Genomic DNA, 14,781 nt, shown 5'->3' with positions numbered 1-14,781 from the left:
ATGTTAGTTTTTCCACATGTTGTGTCCTAGACAACGGTCACATGCGAGGGGTATTGATTGGGGGGTGTGATGGTGATCGGTTGATTTCGAATTAATTCGAGTTTGGGCTCATCATTGGCTTTGTTTGGGTCGGTGGGTGGGCGGTGGTTCTAAAAATCTACTTCTAGAGTAATAGCAAACAACGGCAGCGAGTGTGAGTCTCAACTCTCATCTCATGTTACGTGGAGATCCGCTCCCGAACGCTCTTGCCCATTTTTGGTAGGGTCCCCCGCTGACTTCGACAGCCAATCTTCTTTTGGTATGGGCTTATTTGTCATTCTACGACTACTACTACTACTGCCCCTTGTAACCTTGGCCGTCGTGGTGGTGATGGTGACGGTGATTATTGGATTCTGAAAACAATGCAATCACAGCATCATTGGATTGCCTCTCCTCAAATTCAATTCATTGTTGATTATAAACATAAACTACTCCCTTTGCTTCGCTTCCACATAGAATCCAATTACATTTTATGAGCTAAACTACTTTCTAATTCCTTGCCTTCCTGGCCCAGGAAGAAGCAACCAAAACATGATTTGTCTGCCATAGCTCCCATGATAGGCCCGGCCCAGCAAGAGCCAACAAAAACATCATAACTCAAACCCAAAACTATTTTAATTTTATGACTAATCCACGTGACATAATTGCCAAAAAGTCTAAAATACCAAATAATACCAATTGTTCTAAAAGGCCGCAGCCAACAGCACCAGGCGAATTCATCGGTTACACTCAAAAGAATAATAAATAAAATTTAAACAGAATGTGACCTTCATAAACCCACATCTATGCAAATTTCCTACCCAACCATACAGCCCGACATCCTGTCCTAACCATACCCTTCTCTTCTCTAATACACATTATTCATCACTCATTGCCTTCTTTCTACTAGTCCCCCTGATGCTTGCCAGCTTCTTTTTTCCAAAAAAAAGTCACACTTAATATATAAATATCAAAAAAAAATTATGCAACATAAAAAATAAGGTGCAATTTGCAATGAAAATAACCTAGGAAACTGCACCTGCCTCTACTACTTCATCTTATACCTGCACCCAAAAAAAACAAAGAACAGCTAGTCATCTAGACAATGTAATATAAATAGAAACGCATGTACACACAAAATGCAAGAGAGTACTTACTGATCAGTGGTTAGAACTAGGATATTCTACTGCCCCTTGTATGCCACATATTTTACAACACAAGTTTTTATCATCTAAATAGACAAGACAGTAACATAGGATCACTTTTTCTCTCCTTAACAATAACTCGTTTGTGTTTCTTAGTCTTCTCACTGATCATCTTTTCTAGTAATAGATCACAATCATTCTTCTCTAACTTCTTTTCCTCAACCTTATCATCCTGGTTATGCTTCCCAGTTGCCTTATCATGTAAACACCGCGTCAAAAGTATTTCTTCCTCCTTCAGCATCATTTCCTGCCTCTCTGAAGCAATCTCTGGCGGAAGAGGGCTACACTTCCCAGCAAATTTCTGTTTCTTTGCTGTCTCTTGATTTGGTACAAAATTTAAAGGCAAATGGCGCTGTCTATAGCACTTTCCAGAACCAACTTCATTCTTGACAATATCAGAAAGTTTGGAATTACTATTCTCTTCAATGGCCTTGGACATCAGGTGATTTTTCTCTCCCTCCACAACTTCTTTCACTCGTCCAAGGAGCCCCTGACTCATAGTTTCCAAAACAATTCTGCCAAGAACAGATCTCATTTCAGACTGATTTCCCTTCCCAAGAAAGTGATAGTCAATCGCATAACTTTCTCTTCCATTTTCGTAAGACTCAACGTCCTCCACAAGCACATCAAAAATTTGACTAACAGCAAGCGCTATTTTCTTCGGTACAAATACCTGATGAACCACAAGCTTTTACTCATAAAGGGGCAGATACACACTAATAAATGCAATAGAATAACTTAGAAACAATAGGAAAAATGTCCTGCATAGCATATATATTTCTTTGATGAGCAACAATGTCAAAAGCCAATTATTGGTGCAATCTCTGGAATTTCTCCAGCATGGCAGTATAAAAGCATCAACTACCATTCCTTGATCCATCATAATTGGAAAAATACATCACATAAATAAACAATTTAGGATCAAGATTGAGCCATTGGTTAAGAAATGTCAAGGTTGCCCCTTCATCTGGTTCATCTTAGCAATGATTGCATACTTTTACATAGCATGTAATGTATAATATATATTTGCAACAGGAGGCAATAACAGAGCTACTTCATTTTAACTGACCCTAACTTGTTATCCTGATGAACCAGAAGGGTGAGGGCAAAGTACGAGTCTATATTCCAACTCAATAGAGGGCAGGACAACTTCATTCATATGGTCAGTCCAAAAAGTAATGAAGTTTCATTTTCACGTCAAAAATAATATGAGCACAAATAGAGGCACACCTATTCTTGTGAAGTTTTGGAAATAAAACCAGCCAGATGTGACAGAATATTGTAATCTCGACATGCACGAGATGACAAGTGACTCAGAAATAGCAAGAATATGATAGTGGCTCTCGAAAAACCAAGTTAGACATATAACTGCATGATACAACTGAGAATGGATAAGTTTTCGAACATCCTAAGACTCGAGCTGAGAGAATGTGACCAGAAATTGCAATTATTAGTTCCTGTTATGATAAGTATATAATATGCTTTATTGTCCTAGGATGGCAAACAAAGATGACCGACTAAAACATACGGGCACAAGGAAAACGACAGGTTGTGATGACCTTGAATAAGTGGGAAAAAAAATTCTAGCAAATTCAATACTAACTTAAAAAGTTAAGTGATTATCTGAAGAATTGTAAGAAACATTGCACATCAGCACTTACCAAACCAGGGCCTTGGAAATTAGGATATCTCGTCATTAATTCGAGAAGCCTGTCTGAGTCAGTCAATGCATCTACAGAACCTTGCACTAAAGATGCTACCTCACTAACTCTTATAGCAAGTTCTTCATCTGATTGGATTTCTGAATACCCTGAGATCTCAGGTACAAATTTGACTGGCTGGACCCCATGCTCTCTTGCAAATTTAATACCATCCTTCCACTTCCCATGATACAAAACAGAAGCAAAAACCCAGATTACAAAAGAATTTTGCGGATTAATCACCAATGCTAGGTGAAAAGCCAATAGTCCAACCCTGTTAAAATCAAGAGGTATGTTTAGGAGCTCTATTTCAAACAGAGGAACTACAGATTACAAATATTGCGAACATGGATGTCATGTCTTCATATACCACCAAACAAACCCAGCATATTCTAGACTATCATTCTGTGAATGTGCATAAGCGCAAAAGGAGTGTATAAGTGTGAAAATTTAAAGTCATTAAGTCAGTATAGCTCCTCACCCTGCCTAGCTATGGCTGCTTCAGCTCATCCACTAGTACTTGTGTACGTGTGCGTGTGCACAGAATTATCTGATTTAATAGTCGAGTACTCCAATTTATTCAAGAACATGCAGTCAAGCTAATTAATAAATGACCTATGAAATGATTGGATGTGTGATGTATAAAGCACAAGGAAAAGCGATGAAGCAGGAACAAGGGTGACATTCTTACCTTAAAAGGAATCAATGTTAAAAGTAACACAGGCATTAAAAAAGTGTAACTTAACTAGTGGTGGATGCCGATGTCATCCTAACGTTAAAAAATGATAATAAAGAAAGAAAAATGAGAAGGCTCACCACAGGCGGCAATCGCAAGGTCGGTCACATGTAACCAATTTATCCAGATTGAAGAATAATTTCTGTACAGAAAAGAGGAAAGAAGAATTCAGAAATTAAGCCCATTCTAAAGCATCGCAGAACCTGAATGAGATTCAAAACAAATAAAATATACGAGATTACATCCACACGATAAAGATATCGAAGGGGAAAATCTACCATAATGAAAATGCTTTACTGGAAACTTCTAAAAAGCCACGAGGTTCAGTTCACTCTCTCTATACCCCATCCCCAATTTGCTGGAATCCTCGGGGAATATGTCATCCCCCAATTGTTCTCCAGCTTTTTTAATGCAAACTGAACTACAATTTAACCCATAGCGTTTCATGATGCATTATAACTAGCGATTGAGATGGTAGAGAGTCTAGAGAAAACCATATAATAGGCAAGATAGAGGAAAATAAAACCCACTCAGCACTTTTTTATTGACAAAAGATCAGTTTTTTTTTTTTACAAGCACTACTACTCTTCCTCCGCTCCCTTAATAAGAATAACCAACCATAGCTCTTCAAATATAAAATCTGTCTCAAACATCTCCGGATAAAATCCATCATTTCACACTTACTCGCCGATTCTACATAAATCTAAAGCTGAACAGTTTGAGAAATTCGCAATGCATTACTAGAGAACAATATCCTAAAAGCATCCTTATAGTCTTTAAGAGTAACAAGATTAAGAGCGTGCTTCTCATGCTTCTTTTCATCCTGTAAATAAACCTTACCATCAGCATGAGAGAACTTGCTGTATATTTTTCACTTGTCTGTTGATTAAGACATGCTGCCTGCAGCAAGAATAGCAAATTCAATATAAGGTTGACCAATGACTAAGAACATAGATAAATAATAAATTAATAATGTCAGAAAAAATTGGATAGTGGAAGAAGCACAAACATGAAATGGAAGGAAAATTTCAAGCAGTTTGAACCTCCGAAGCAAACAAATAGAAGGCTCAGCAGCACCATAAGAAAGCATGTAGTTCAGTTCCAACATTATCCTGGACTGGATAAATTCAAACATCAATTTGGTAAAGATTATGAAGAAGTTGATAATATTATATTAGATTCATCTGAACAACCATGGGTGTAGATATAGAAGCTTCTTTTAGGAATCTTCCAGGTTGTCAAAAAGGAAAAGCAGCAAGATGGGAATCACATATACTTACAGAGCCCAAAAACAACAAAAACCTCAAAACACATGAAAGAACGAGAAAGGGTATATATATTAGCAAGGAATTTTCATTAAGCTCTTTTTTTCCCTTCCTTTTTAGCAGCAAAATTTTCACTGAGGTCTTAACTAGTACCTTGGCCAGCATTCCAACAGAAGATGAAAGGTTGCGTATTGCAGTCGCAGTATCCTTTGACAATGACAAGCCTAGACGAGCAGCAATTCTTATGCCACGTAAGATTCTTGCTGTAAGGCAGTGTTCAGATATTGTAGTTTGGTCAGATTTAGCTTTATACCTTATTCAACACTGGATCAAATTTTAAAATCTGAATAGGTTGTATACATAAAACACATAAGCACATACCACAGTCCTCTTCAAATGACAACTTAGCAGGGACTAGTGTTCGTAGCTGAGACCAGTCGCCAAGAAAAAAAAAGATTCAAAAATTTTAAAAAGAAAAAACATACAACACTTGTAAAATACGCATGAAGGAGAAACTGAGTGGCTTATAATTATAAGAAAATGACAGAGAAGTCACCTGCAAAGAATTTAGGTCTGCCAGTCCATCAACATAATCATATATTTTATCCGCAAAAGGGTCAAAGAACAAACTGCTTCCACAATTTCAAAACACAATATTTCACAAGTTAGAAGGAATCAGAACAAACTTACGACATTTGGATTGCAATATCACTTAAGAAAGATTTAGACTTTGAGACTATTGCTGTATTGCAATATCACCCATCCAGCTGCCCTACGATGAGAATTAGAAGGAAAAGGATAATCAGACCCGTTAATTGTGAAGTCCCGTTGCATGCTATTTCTCCAGCAGAGAATGTCTTTATTGTTGCAGCCACTTGGTATCTGCGGCAGGACAAACTTCTCCTTGCCCTCAGCATGCAGTGCCACAGTCTCAAAACTAGAAACCTGTGATATATGCGCACGTATCAATGTATCATAACTAAATATCAAATAAGGGGCACCGCTGCACCAGATTTCAGACTGCGGAATATCCACCCAAAAACTGAGTGAATCTGATACAACATAAATCAAACAACTGTAAGTATTTACTACGAATTGCCAGCTTACCTCAACTGCAGAACCTTTGTAAGGCACGATGCATATAGGAAATCGTTGACCAACAATCATGGCACGATTAAAGAGCCTCTTAACCTGTAATAAATCATTAAAAAAAATTCACACAAAGGTTAATAAACCTTGTCACGAGTGCATTTTGTTACTCGCATAACTTATGGGGTCCATAAAATGATAAAATAAAGAAAAATGAAACAGATCAACACTGAACCTTTTTCAGTCCTGCCGTGGTGATAATGTCAAAATCTTTAGGTGTTTTCTTCAAAAGTAAATCCCTCACACATCCACCTACTAAGTAGGAGTCAAATCCTGCATATTGTGAGCAAGAGGGGACATCTGCATACTTATAAAACTATCATTTATGAAAACCAAGATGAATATGATAGGGAGACGCTATGTAACACTTGACTAAGAATGACTAGAGCACACCAACAAATGGATCCCCATCATGAGACAATGTCTCGGTGTTGAGGCCTGCTTGGAACCAGAATAATAGTTCTTGAACAACACATAGACATAGTTGGTCTCAAAAACCACAAAATTCAGCACACACCTTTTAGGCATTGCATTTCCCTTGAATATGGATTCTCAACAGTACTATAGCAGGAAATGACATAGTTTAAACAGATGGCGCACAGCATTCAAGCTCAAAATAAATCAAGCCATTAACGAAAAATTGCATGTGCACCAGTGATGCTCAAAAGGTTACCTTCTTTCAAAAGAATTCTCAAGACGAACAAAGGATGTAGTGGAATCCTTGAATGGGTTATGCCAAACCTACTGGCCTTGAACGTTTGCCATTTTGATGTATCAACAATGTGGCCTGCATCAGCCATCGCTAACACCGACATTCCAAGTCACCATACAGAATAAAGCAACAACAAATACAAAATCAACCAAACAAGTTACCCTAAAGCCAACCATCCATGTGCTCCAACAAGCGACACCGGCACTAGAAGCAAAAACTACCACCCATGGGTGGTTTCTTTTATTCCCTCTTCGTTAAGAAGTAATGCAACGAATGCCTTACCTTTATTAGCCACGGACTCGGAATCCATTTCGGAGTTTGATGGAGCTTGCAACTCTCCTTCGGGCTGGGTGTGACAAAACCTCTGCCCCTGAAATGTTTCAAGTAAAGAAGGTGAGCAAGCGTTCGACGAATTGCTAGAGAGAGGCGAATTGGTTGAGAGAGGAAAAGACCTGAATCTTGGTCAGGGATTTGAGTCGAGATAGCCAATCGGTGCTGCTTTTGGTCCTCACGAGTCTGGCCATTAGAGCACGAAAAGCATGGCGCTGCGTCGCCCTTCTGTTTTGCGAACTTACCGCCTTCACGCACTTTGCAGTTTGCCCTCACAATTACTGTAGTTTCACGGCACAGCAACAATTCGTCTCCTTCAATTAAATTAAACTAGAAAAAAAAAATAAACAAAAAGAAATTCTATTTAAGTTGAGGGCCTTAAGGCTATCCAAGGCCCTAAACCAGGCCCAACGGAAGTCCCACAGAGAAGCCCTTATAAATGCTTTTGAACAGAGCACAAGAAGCGCGTGTGGAGCAAACTCCCATCTTCCCATATAAGAGAGGTTTCTCCTCCAAAAGGTTGTCGACGCCAACTACTCACACTATACCTTCCCTACCTGTCTGGGCTAAGTCATCTCCGATTCCGCCTCAGATTTTGATATTTTTATTGCATTTTTTTTTCATTTTAATTTTTGTTTGTTCACATTTTTAATCTAAGGCCTTTGGTCTTCGGGGACGGAGGAACTCGATGGGAGGTGGCGGTGTCAGCGAGGGAGAGGGGGTCAGTGAATTGAGCGGCGGAGATGGGGTTACAATTAACATTAGGAGCTCGAACGGCTCGAAATTCTCTCTTCAGATTGATCTCGAATCAACCGTCGAATCGTTCAAAGACGTACTGGCTGGGAAGTGCGATATCGCGGCCGATCAGCAGCGCCTAATTTACAAGGGCCGGATCTTGAAGGACGATCAAACCCTAAAGAGCTATGGTAATCTCTCCAATCCATCTTTAAGGACTTTATTGGCTCTCTTTTTCTTTTTTTCTTTTTTTTTGGATCTGCTGTTGATTTGTTAACTTTTCAGTTGTAGAGAGCTGTCGCATCTGTCTCATGCCGACGTTGGATATGAAATGACAAAGAAGGGATCTTTAGTTATTTTGTCACTTTTATTTGAGACTTTTAGATGTAACTATGTTGTCGGTGTGGATCTCTGTAATTTAGTTGGCAGAGATGAGGCACTAATTTAGGTTACTTCTTTAAGCCAAAGCTTTGTGAATTTACAAAGGATGTTGTATTATACTGTTGCAATGCTGTATGGCTACACCTGCATTTGTCTGTTGCCTTTTTATGGCATGTGTTCTAAGCTTTTCGTTATATGGTGGCTATGAAGGAAGTTCTATATATACTTGTGCTTAGGCATCTTGTTTTCCCAGTGGAAGCGCACAATGCGTCGGTCTTTCATTACTTCTCTGCTTTTTCTGGGATCTTTCTGCAGTTTACATTTATGGTTAGTCTGTTTGTTTCTATGTGGCTCTTGATTGATAGTTTTGTGTGGTTCCATGTGTTTATTTTGTACACTAGTTGTTAGGAAAACTGAAAATATGTTTCTCCGCTGAATCATTAAGTCCCTCTTGGATTTTTTAGGTTTGGAGGCAGATCACACCGTCCACTTGGTTCGAGGTTTTGCTCAAGCCACATCTACCAATCCTTCTCCTGCCGCTGTGGCAACCATTGCTGGAGATTCAAATAATGCTCTAGGTAATGCAAGAGAAGCAGGTGCCATTGGAGGTGGGGAACTTGGAGAGTCTGGTTTTGGAGCTTCACTATTTCCTGGACTTGGCGTGGGTGGTTTAAGTGGTAATGGTGGTTTATTTGGAGCTGGACTTCCAGAGCTTGAACAAGTGCAGCAACAGCTGACTCGGAACCCCAACATCATGAGAGAAATAATGAACATGCCTGTTGTTCAAAACCTTATGAATAACCCAGATATTATGCGAAATATGATAATGAACAATCCTCAAATGCGTGAATTAATTGATCGTAACCCGGAACTGGCACATGTTCTAAATGATCCCAGCACGCTTCGTCAGACACTGGAAGCTGCAAGAAACCCTGAGCTGATGCGCGAGGTGATGCGCAATACTGACAGGGCAATGAGCAACATTGAGGCTACTCCCGAGGGATTCAACATGCTTAGGCGCATGTATGAAACTGTTCAAGAGCCATTTCTGAATGCAACGACAATGGGTGGGAATACTGGAAGTGACGGTTCAAACCCATTCACTGCTTTTTTGGGAACACAAGGTGGGAGCCAACCCAGAGATGGATCAACAAACCCATCAACTACAGGCTCTGAAACTACTGCTGGTTCTCCTGCACCAAATACTAACCCCCTTCCAAACCCATGGACTTCTGCTGGCAGTACGTTTTTTCTTAATCTCGTGTCCCTTTATTATGCTTCGGTATTTGAATTGCATCTTAGGATATGTTAGTTTTGAAGGAGCTTGTAAAAATCTGTTTCTTTTGTTTCCTCGTCTCTCTTTCGCCTCGTCTCTTTTGCAAAGTTCCTCATACTTTATTTATTGACCATTGGTGCAATGCTAATTTAAGAGGAAAAGCGCGTTCCTTGGCTTTCTGCATATGTTTGTCATTACATAAGTTTTTTTTTTTTTTTTGAGGGATTGTTCTTATTAAGGTTACTAACTTTTATGAGACAATGTGGAACTTGTAAGGTACATCAAAGAAAAAAGAAGTTTTAGCAACCTTGTTTCCAATGATGGGATCTGCATTTGGTAAATGTATATAGGTTTCCATTTCCTCCCCGTATATCCAGGGAAAAATTCCTTCAGATTGTCTTCAGTTCCATTTTCTTCAAAGATAAGACTAGGAGGTGTATTTCAGAGTTTTTTAATGCATTGCCGATGACTATACAAATTAACAGCGGGAGGTGCTCAAACTAACCCCATAAGGTCAAGTAGTAGCGGAGATGCAAGGCAACCAGCACCCGCTGGGCTAGGTGGACTTGGTCTTCCAGAGGTTGGAGGCATGTTGGGTGCTATGCCAGATCCTTCTTTAATAACTCAGTTGATGCAAAATCCAGCTATTTCACAAATGATGCAGAGCGTCTTTTCCAACCCCCAGTATATGAACCAGGTAAAATCCATCCTGCTACTTGTTCAGTCTTGGGCGTAAAGTTTCTTGTTCTCTAACGCTTGGAATTCTCAGATTCTTGGTCTAAATCCTCAACTCCGCAGTATGCTTGATTCCAATCCTCAACTGAGAGAAATTTTCCAAAACCCCGAACTTCTTCGTCAGATGACTTCTCCTGAGACTATGCAGGTATGTAAACAAAGAGTTCGGTAGTTGTTCATAATCTCTTTCTCTGCACTCATATGCGTGCGCCCACCCACATGCAGCCTTTCTAGTTATCTGCTCTCACAAGCATTTGTGCCTCCTTGCATTTCAACGATATGAAATTGTTTACTTGTTTTAGCAGCCCATGCTATGATTGAATCATTCTAAATGATGATGATTATTATTATGGTTGACATAGCAAATTAATAATTATTGACTTTTCAGATAATAATTAAGATCCATAGTAGCAGTACAAGGTTTTGTATTCATGAAGGATACTTCAGTAGTATTGCTTATGGATATCATATCTTTAAGTATTGATCTAAATAACTGCTTTGATTTCTCTCGTGCAGCAATTGTTAACCATGCAGCAATCTGTCCTCACTCTGCTTGGTCGGCAACAGTCAACCCAGTAAGTTTTCTTGGTTTTCCTTTGGGCTACACTACAAGTCGTTCTTGTTGACTCCAGATAGTGAAACACGCTTTTATTTATTTAGTAAAGTTTCTTATAATGGAAGCTCTCTCCACTGTCATGTGACATTCTTTTTAGCCTGATTACTTTTGACATTGACTTGTTTTAAGAAACGGAGTTATTGATGAATATGCTAATGTAGTAATGTTGCATTAATTGTTTGTCCTGAAAAATTCACAATTCTGCTTTGGGCATTTTAATGTACAACTGCGGTAGATAAAACTCCACATGTCAGAGCCAATATGGGAAAAAAGTTGTCCTCATTCATCCTTGTTTGGCAATTTTTATTTTTATTTTTCCAGTTATTTTCATTATTTTCTTTCCATCATTCTCTGTATTATACTGTTATAGAAACTTATATGCGTAATTGGTCAAACAAATAAAACATATTCAATTTGAACTTATGAGTTAGAAATATCTTCTGCTTTGGTTTGGGTTTATGCCAGCTCTAGAATTATTTATGCTATAAAGCCAAGTTGCTGGTCAGCTAGTCTGTGGCTGGTCTTATTAGCTGATGTTAGCTATTTGTTGGCTCTACTTTTAATTAATAAATAAATGGTGCATGTCTTGCAGAGAACCAGGTCTGGCAACTCAGACCGGAGGCGGCACAGGTATTGAGTAGAATCCAATTCCCTTGCTACCAATTTTGCAGGATCCATGGTTTATTGTCTATATCTTGAGCTGTGAACTGTTCAAATTGTAGGGGACTTGATGGTTTCATTTAAACATCTCAATACGCTATAATTTACCTTTCGCATTTTAAATCACGAGTCATTAATTTATTTCATTGTAGTAAGGTGTTTGCAGGACTTTTATGAACATGAGTTGGGGGGGGGGGGGTCTTGTAACCATTTTTACACCCATTAGTGTGTAAAGATCAAAACTCGATTATGATAGAGGTGAAAGTGTCATCATCAATAGAGAACAAACTTCTATTTGGTATTGTATGCAGAGGAAAATGAAAGGAAGGCATTAATGTTGTTATACCTCTAATATTTTTGTTTGTCCAATTCTCTAATTGGCGATTTTTATGATGATTGCAGGACCAGTTACCAATGCAGGTTTGGAGATGTTGATGAACATGTTTGGTGGACTTGGGGCTGGCAGTCTTGCTGTACCAACAAGATCAAATGGTTGACATTCGTTCCCTTTGATTTTCTGTTGCCTGTTAATTTGCTTATTATACGCCAACTCTGTTACTTCTTTTCAGCGCCGCCTGAAGAATTATATGCCACCCAATTGGCACAGCTTCAAGAAATGGGTTTCTTTGACACACAGGAGAACATAAGGGCATTAATTGCAACTGCAGGGAATGTTCATGCTGCTGTTGAGCGACTCTTGAGCAACTCTGGTCAGTAGTTTTGTGGTTGGTCAGCTTTCTTTATGTGAAGAACCTGGACGTGAGATTGAATCGGGGCCAGTTTATTGAGTTCCCATAATGATAGAAAGGGCTGCGAACCTCTTGCTATATTATTTGATTATTGGAAGGTCGCACTATGTTAGTTTCTTGTACATACTCGAAAGTTTAGTTTTCTCATATACATTATTTGCTGAATTTTGGAGTACTACCGGTTACTATTAATTAGAATCCTTGTTTTCCTTTTTTTTCTTTTTTCTTTTTTCTCAAATAAGACTGAATTTATGCAAGTATGTATATTTCAGCTGTGTAGGGCGGTCACTGTAGTCTATAAGCCTCTATTTGGGATTCGGGAGAGGCCAAGTTGGTTGGGTTGGCAACTTGAGATGAGAAATAAGACGTAGGTGACCATTTGATGGTCATGGACTATGGCTCTGTATCTGGGTTTGCTAGGACAGAAGCAGAGGCATGTCAATGATGGAGCCACCATGCATCAAAATGATAGCTGCTTTTGTTAGGAATGCTAGATTTCTTGATTGGATTAAATAATGTAAGGCCTTCAAAGTTTATAATTTGGGTAAATAATATTATTAATTTTGACTGTCAATCCAACTAAAGGCCAACAGGCGTGTGGTATAGCTAAACTAATAACTTTTGATCAAGTTAAAATCAAAATTTTATTTAATTAAAAAATGATGTTTCATGTTAACTAACTAACACCACTTCCCTAAGTAGTTTTGATTATGTTACTGTTTCAATTTTGATATATACAGTATTGGTTTGGAAAAACTCATTTCCCCTCGTTAATTAGAATTTAAAAATTGTAAATTAGACTGTTCCGTTTTTATGGAAAGGAAGGAAAATTAAAGAGGGATTGTAATTCAATTACTAGACCGTGTTTGGTGAACTGAATTTCTGCCAAAAGGACAATGGAGCAGAAGATGAGATTGAGGAAGTACCAAAAATGGGAAACTCTTAAATAAAAATTGTGGAAAAAAGGAAAATAATCCAAGAGCCAACTAAGGAATATGCATACAGGCTACAGCTCCGTCGGGGGACTAATTGGTAATTTCGAGAGCAGAAACCAGACAAGAATGTCCTGTCCTCATGCAAGGAATTTATAGTTATGAGGCGTGAAGAGTCGCGTACCTTAACATATTAAGAGCAACAAATAGGTTTTAGCCTGAATTATGATACAGCCTTCTGTCTATGACTCCATTCCATTCCAATCCAATCCAACATTCTCTTGGATCACCATGAGCAGTCCTACCAAAGATAAAGATTCTTCCATTGATCAACAACAAGGACAAGGACATGATCATGAGGATGAGGATGATGTTATTAACAATCCAATTATTGGAATTGGATCATCAATATCCTCTCCAGATCCTACCCATGCAAATGAGACTACTCAAACACCCACTAATACTACTGAAATCCAACCCTCTCAAACACCCCCATTATCACCAACACCCCCTTTAATTACTTCTTCTGCTGGTGTTTCTGATATTAGTCAGATCAATACTCATCTTCTTCCTTCTTTGACTCCTCCGGCTGCTACTAGTGTTGCTGGTTCTTCCAGAAGAAAAAGAGGGCGGCCCAGTAAGGAGTCCTCTAGTGGTGGTGATGGAGAATCATCGTCATCAATGCCTCATAAGTTACTGAGCGGTGATCATAGTAGCAGTGGTACTGAACAACCGCCGATTAAGTGTGTTGTATGTGGGAGAGAATTTTCGAGCAACAAAGCCTATTTCGGGCATTTGAGGAAGCACCCTGATCGCCAATGGCGTGGGGCTTATCCTCCACCAGTGCCAGCGCAGGTGAAGAAATTGGGTCCGACGCTGTTGGAGTTGGCTAACCAGACAGTTGCTCGAATGAGTGGGACATCAGGGCCAACTAGTTATTATAGTTCAAGCAGCAGGGGTAGTTTGGATATCAATTTGAATAATCCCCCTCCTCCTCCAAGGAGAGATGATGATGGAGCATTACCTTTTGATTTGAATATGCCTCCTCCCCTGGAGAATGAAGAACAAGTAGAAGATCCTGATGATCAGCCCAATAATTCTACTTCTGATATATTGTAATCCTCCTATTTAACTTCTAATATATATTATAATTACCTTGTCATCTTAATTTATACATCATTGTTGGTATATGTGGAACATTATTAAACAAATTATTGTATGTAAATATGTACATACATATATATATATATATATATATATATATGACAGGAAGAAGTAGAACAGAGCAGCCCCCTCCCCTGTTATGTACTTGAGAGTTTTTGCCTTACTTTTATTACAAATACAGATAATGGTTAAGTGGTGTAATTTGAAAATGAAAATGAAAATGATAATAAGGTAATGGGCTTGAGCTTGACCGCTTGACTACAAAGCATTAGCATCCTGACCCAACACAAGAGTAAGCCTGCCAATAAGCTAATTTGTGCAATTGCATATGTCATATCATAATAAGGTAATGGGCTTAACTAGAAAAAAGTGTGGCCCCAACAAAAGTAAGCCCATAAGCCCAACAATCTGTACTAAA

At 38.8% G+C, this 14,781-nt stretch overlaps 3 protein-coding genes across 5 annotated transcripts; 2 read left to right on the top strand and 1 right to left on the bottom strand.

Moving 5' to 3' along the window:
- Positions 1-675: 675 nt before the first annotated feature.
- Positions 676-7,425, bottom strand: LOC120014292. Of its 2 annotated transcripts, none has more exons than XM_038866208.1 (15): positions 7,238-7,425; positions 7,068-7,155; positions 6,747-6,875; positions 6,249-6,346; positions 6,032-6,115; positions 5,733-5,869; positions 5,481-5,553; positions 5,306-5,351; positions 5,078-5,187; positions 4,669-4,776; positions 4,500-4,559; positions 3,740-3,801; positions 2,885-3,197; positions 1,176-1,896; positions 676-1,082 (listed from the first exon to the last, which is right to left on the bottom strand). In XM_038866208.1, exons 1-14 carry the CDS (start codon positions 7,307-7,309, stop codon positions 1,246-1,248), a joined length of 2,031 nt encoding a protein of 676 aa, XP_038722136.1. In that variant the 5' UTR covers positions 7,310-7,425; the 3' UTR covers positions 676-1,082; positions 1,176-1,245. The 2 variants fall into 2 exon arrangements, with proteins under 2 accessions (XP_038722136.1, XP_038722137.1); XM_038866209.1 differs by having other exon boundaries at positions 6,747-6,860.
- Positions 7,426-7,587: 162 nt separating this feature from the next.
- On the top strand, positions 7,588-12,482 carry LOC120015074 (ubiquitin domain-containing protein DSK2b-like). Of its 2 annotated transcripts, XM_038867286.1 has the most exons (9): positions 7,588-7,634; positions 7,774-8,041; positions 8,696-9,472; positions 9,993-10,204; positions 10,277-10,390; positions 10,759-10,817; positions 11,451-11,488; positions 11,921-12,010; positions 12,088-12,482. In XM_038867286.1, the coding sequence occupies exons 2-9, from the start codon at positions 7,804-7,806 to the stop codon at positions 12,234-12,236; spliced, it is 1,677 nt and encodes a 558-aa protein (XP_038723214.1). In that variant the 5' UTR covers positions 7,588-7,634; positions 7,774-7,803; the 3' UTR covers positions 12,237-12,482. The 2 variants fall into 2 exon arrangements, with proteins under 2 accessions (XP_038723214.1, XP_038723216.1); XM_038867288.1 differs by lacking the exons at positions 7,588-7,634; positions 11,451-11,488 and having other exon boundaries at positions 7,641-8,041; positions 12,088-12,230.
- A 942-nt stretch (positions 12,483-13,424) lies between these two features.
- Positions 13,425-14,318, top strand: LOC120015087. The gene has a single exon (XM_038867310.1). It carries the CDS (start codon positions 13,425-13,427, stop codon positions 14,316-14,318), a length of 894 nt encoding a protein of 297 aa, XP_038723238.1.
- Positions 14,319-14,781: the final 463 nt, after the last annotated feature.

This window comes from Tripterygium wilfordii, chromosome 14 (assembly GCF_013401445.1).
Source record: "Tripterygium wilfordii isolate XIE 37 chromosome 14, ASM1340144v1, whole genome shotgun sequence".
Lineage (NCBI taxonomy): Eukaryota > Viridiplantae > Streptophyta > Magnoliopsida > Celastrales > Celastraceae > Tripterygium > Tripterygium wilfordii.
The sequence above is the reverse complement of the archived record's forward strand: the minus strand, read 5'-3'. Positions and strand labels throughout refer to the sequence as shown.

Excerpts from the sequence above, each read along its gene's own strand:
- LOC120015074 (XM_038867286.1), top strand. The coding sequence starts at position 7,804 with ATGGGAGGTGGCGGTGTCAGCGAGGGAGAGGGGGTCAGTGAATTGAGC. Across the intron at positions 9,473-9,992 it reads CCCATGGACTTCTGCTGGCA|CGGGAGGTGCTCAAACTAAC; the intron begins GTACGTTTTTTC and ends ACAAATTAACAG. Across the intron at positions 11,489-11,920 it reads TCAGACCGGAGGCGGCACAG|GACCAGTTACCAATGCAGGT; the intron begins GTATTGAGTAGA and ends TGATGATTGCAG.
- LOC120015087 (XM_038867310.1), top strand. The coding sequence starts at position 13,425 with ATGATACAGCCTTCTGTCTATGACTCCATTCCATTCCAATCCAATCCA.
- LOC120014292 (XM_038866208.1), bottom strand. The coding sequence starts at position 7,309 with ATGGCCAGACTCGTGAGGACCAAAAGCAGCACCGATTGGCTATCTCGA. Across the intron at positions 5,870-6,031 it reads ACAAAGGTTCTGCAGTTGAG|GTTTCTAGTTTTGAGACTGT; the intron begins GTAAGCTGGCAA and ends CATATATCACAG. Across the intron at positions 4,560-4,668 it reads AAATTTTCCTTCCATTTCAT|GCAGCATGTCTTAATCAACA; the intron begins GTTTGTGCTTCT and ends TTCTTGCTGCAG.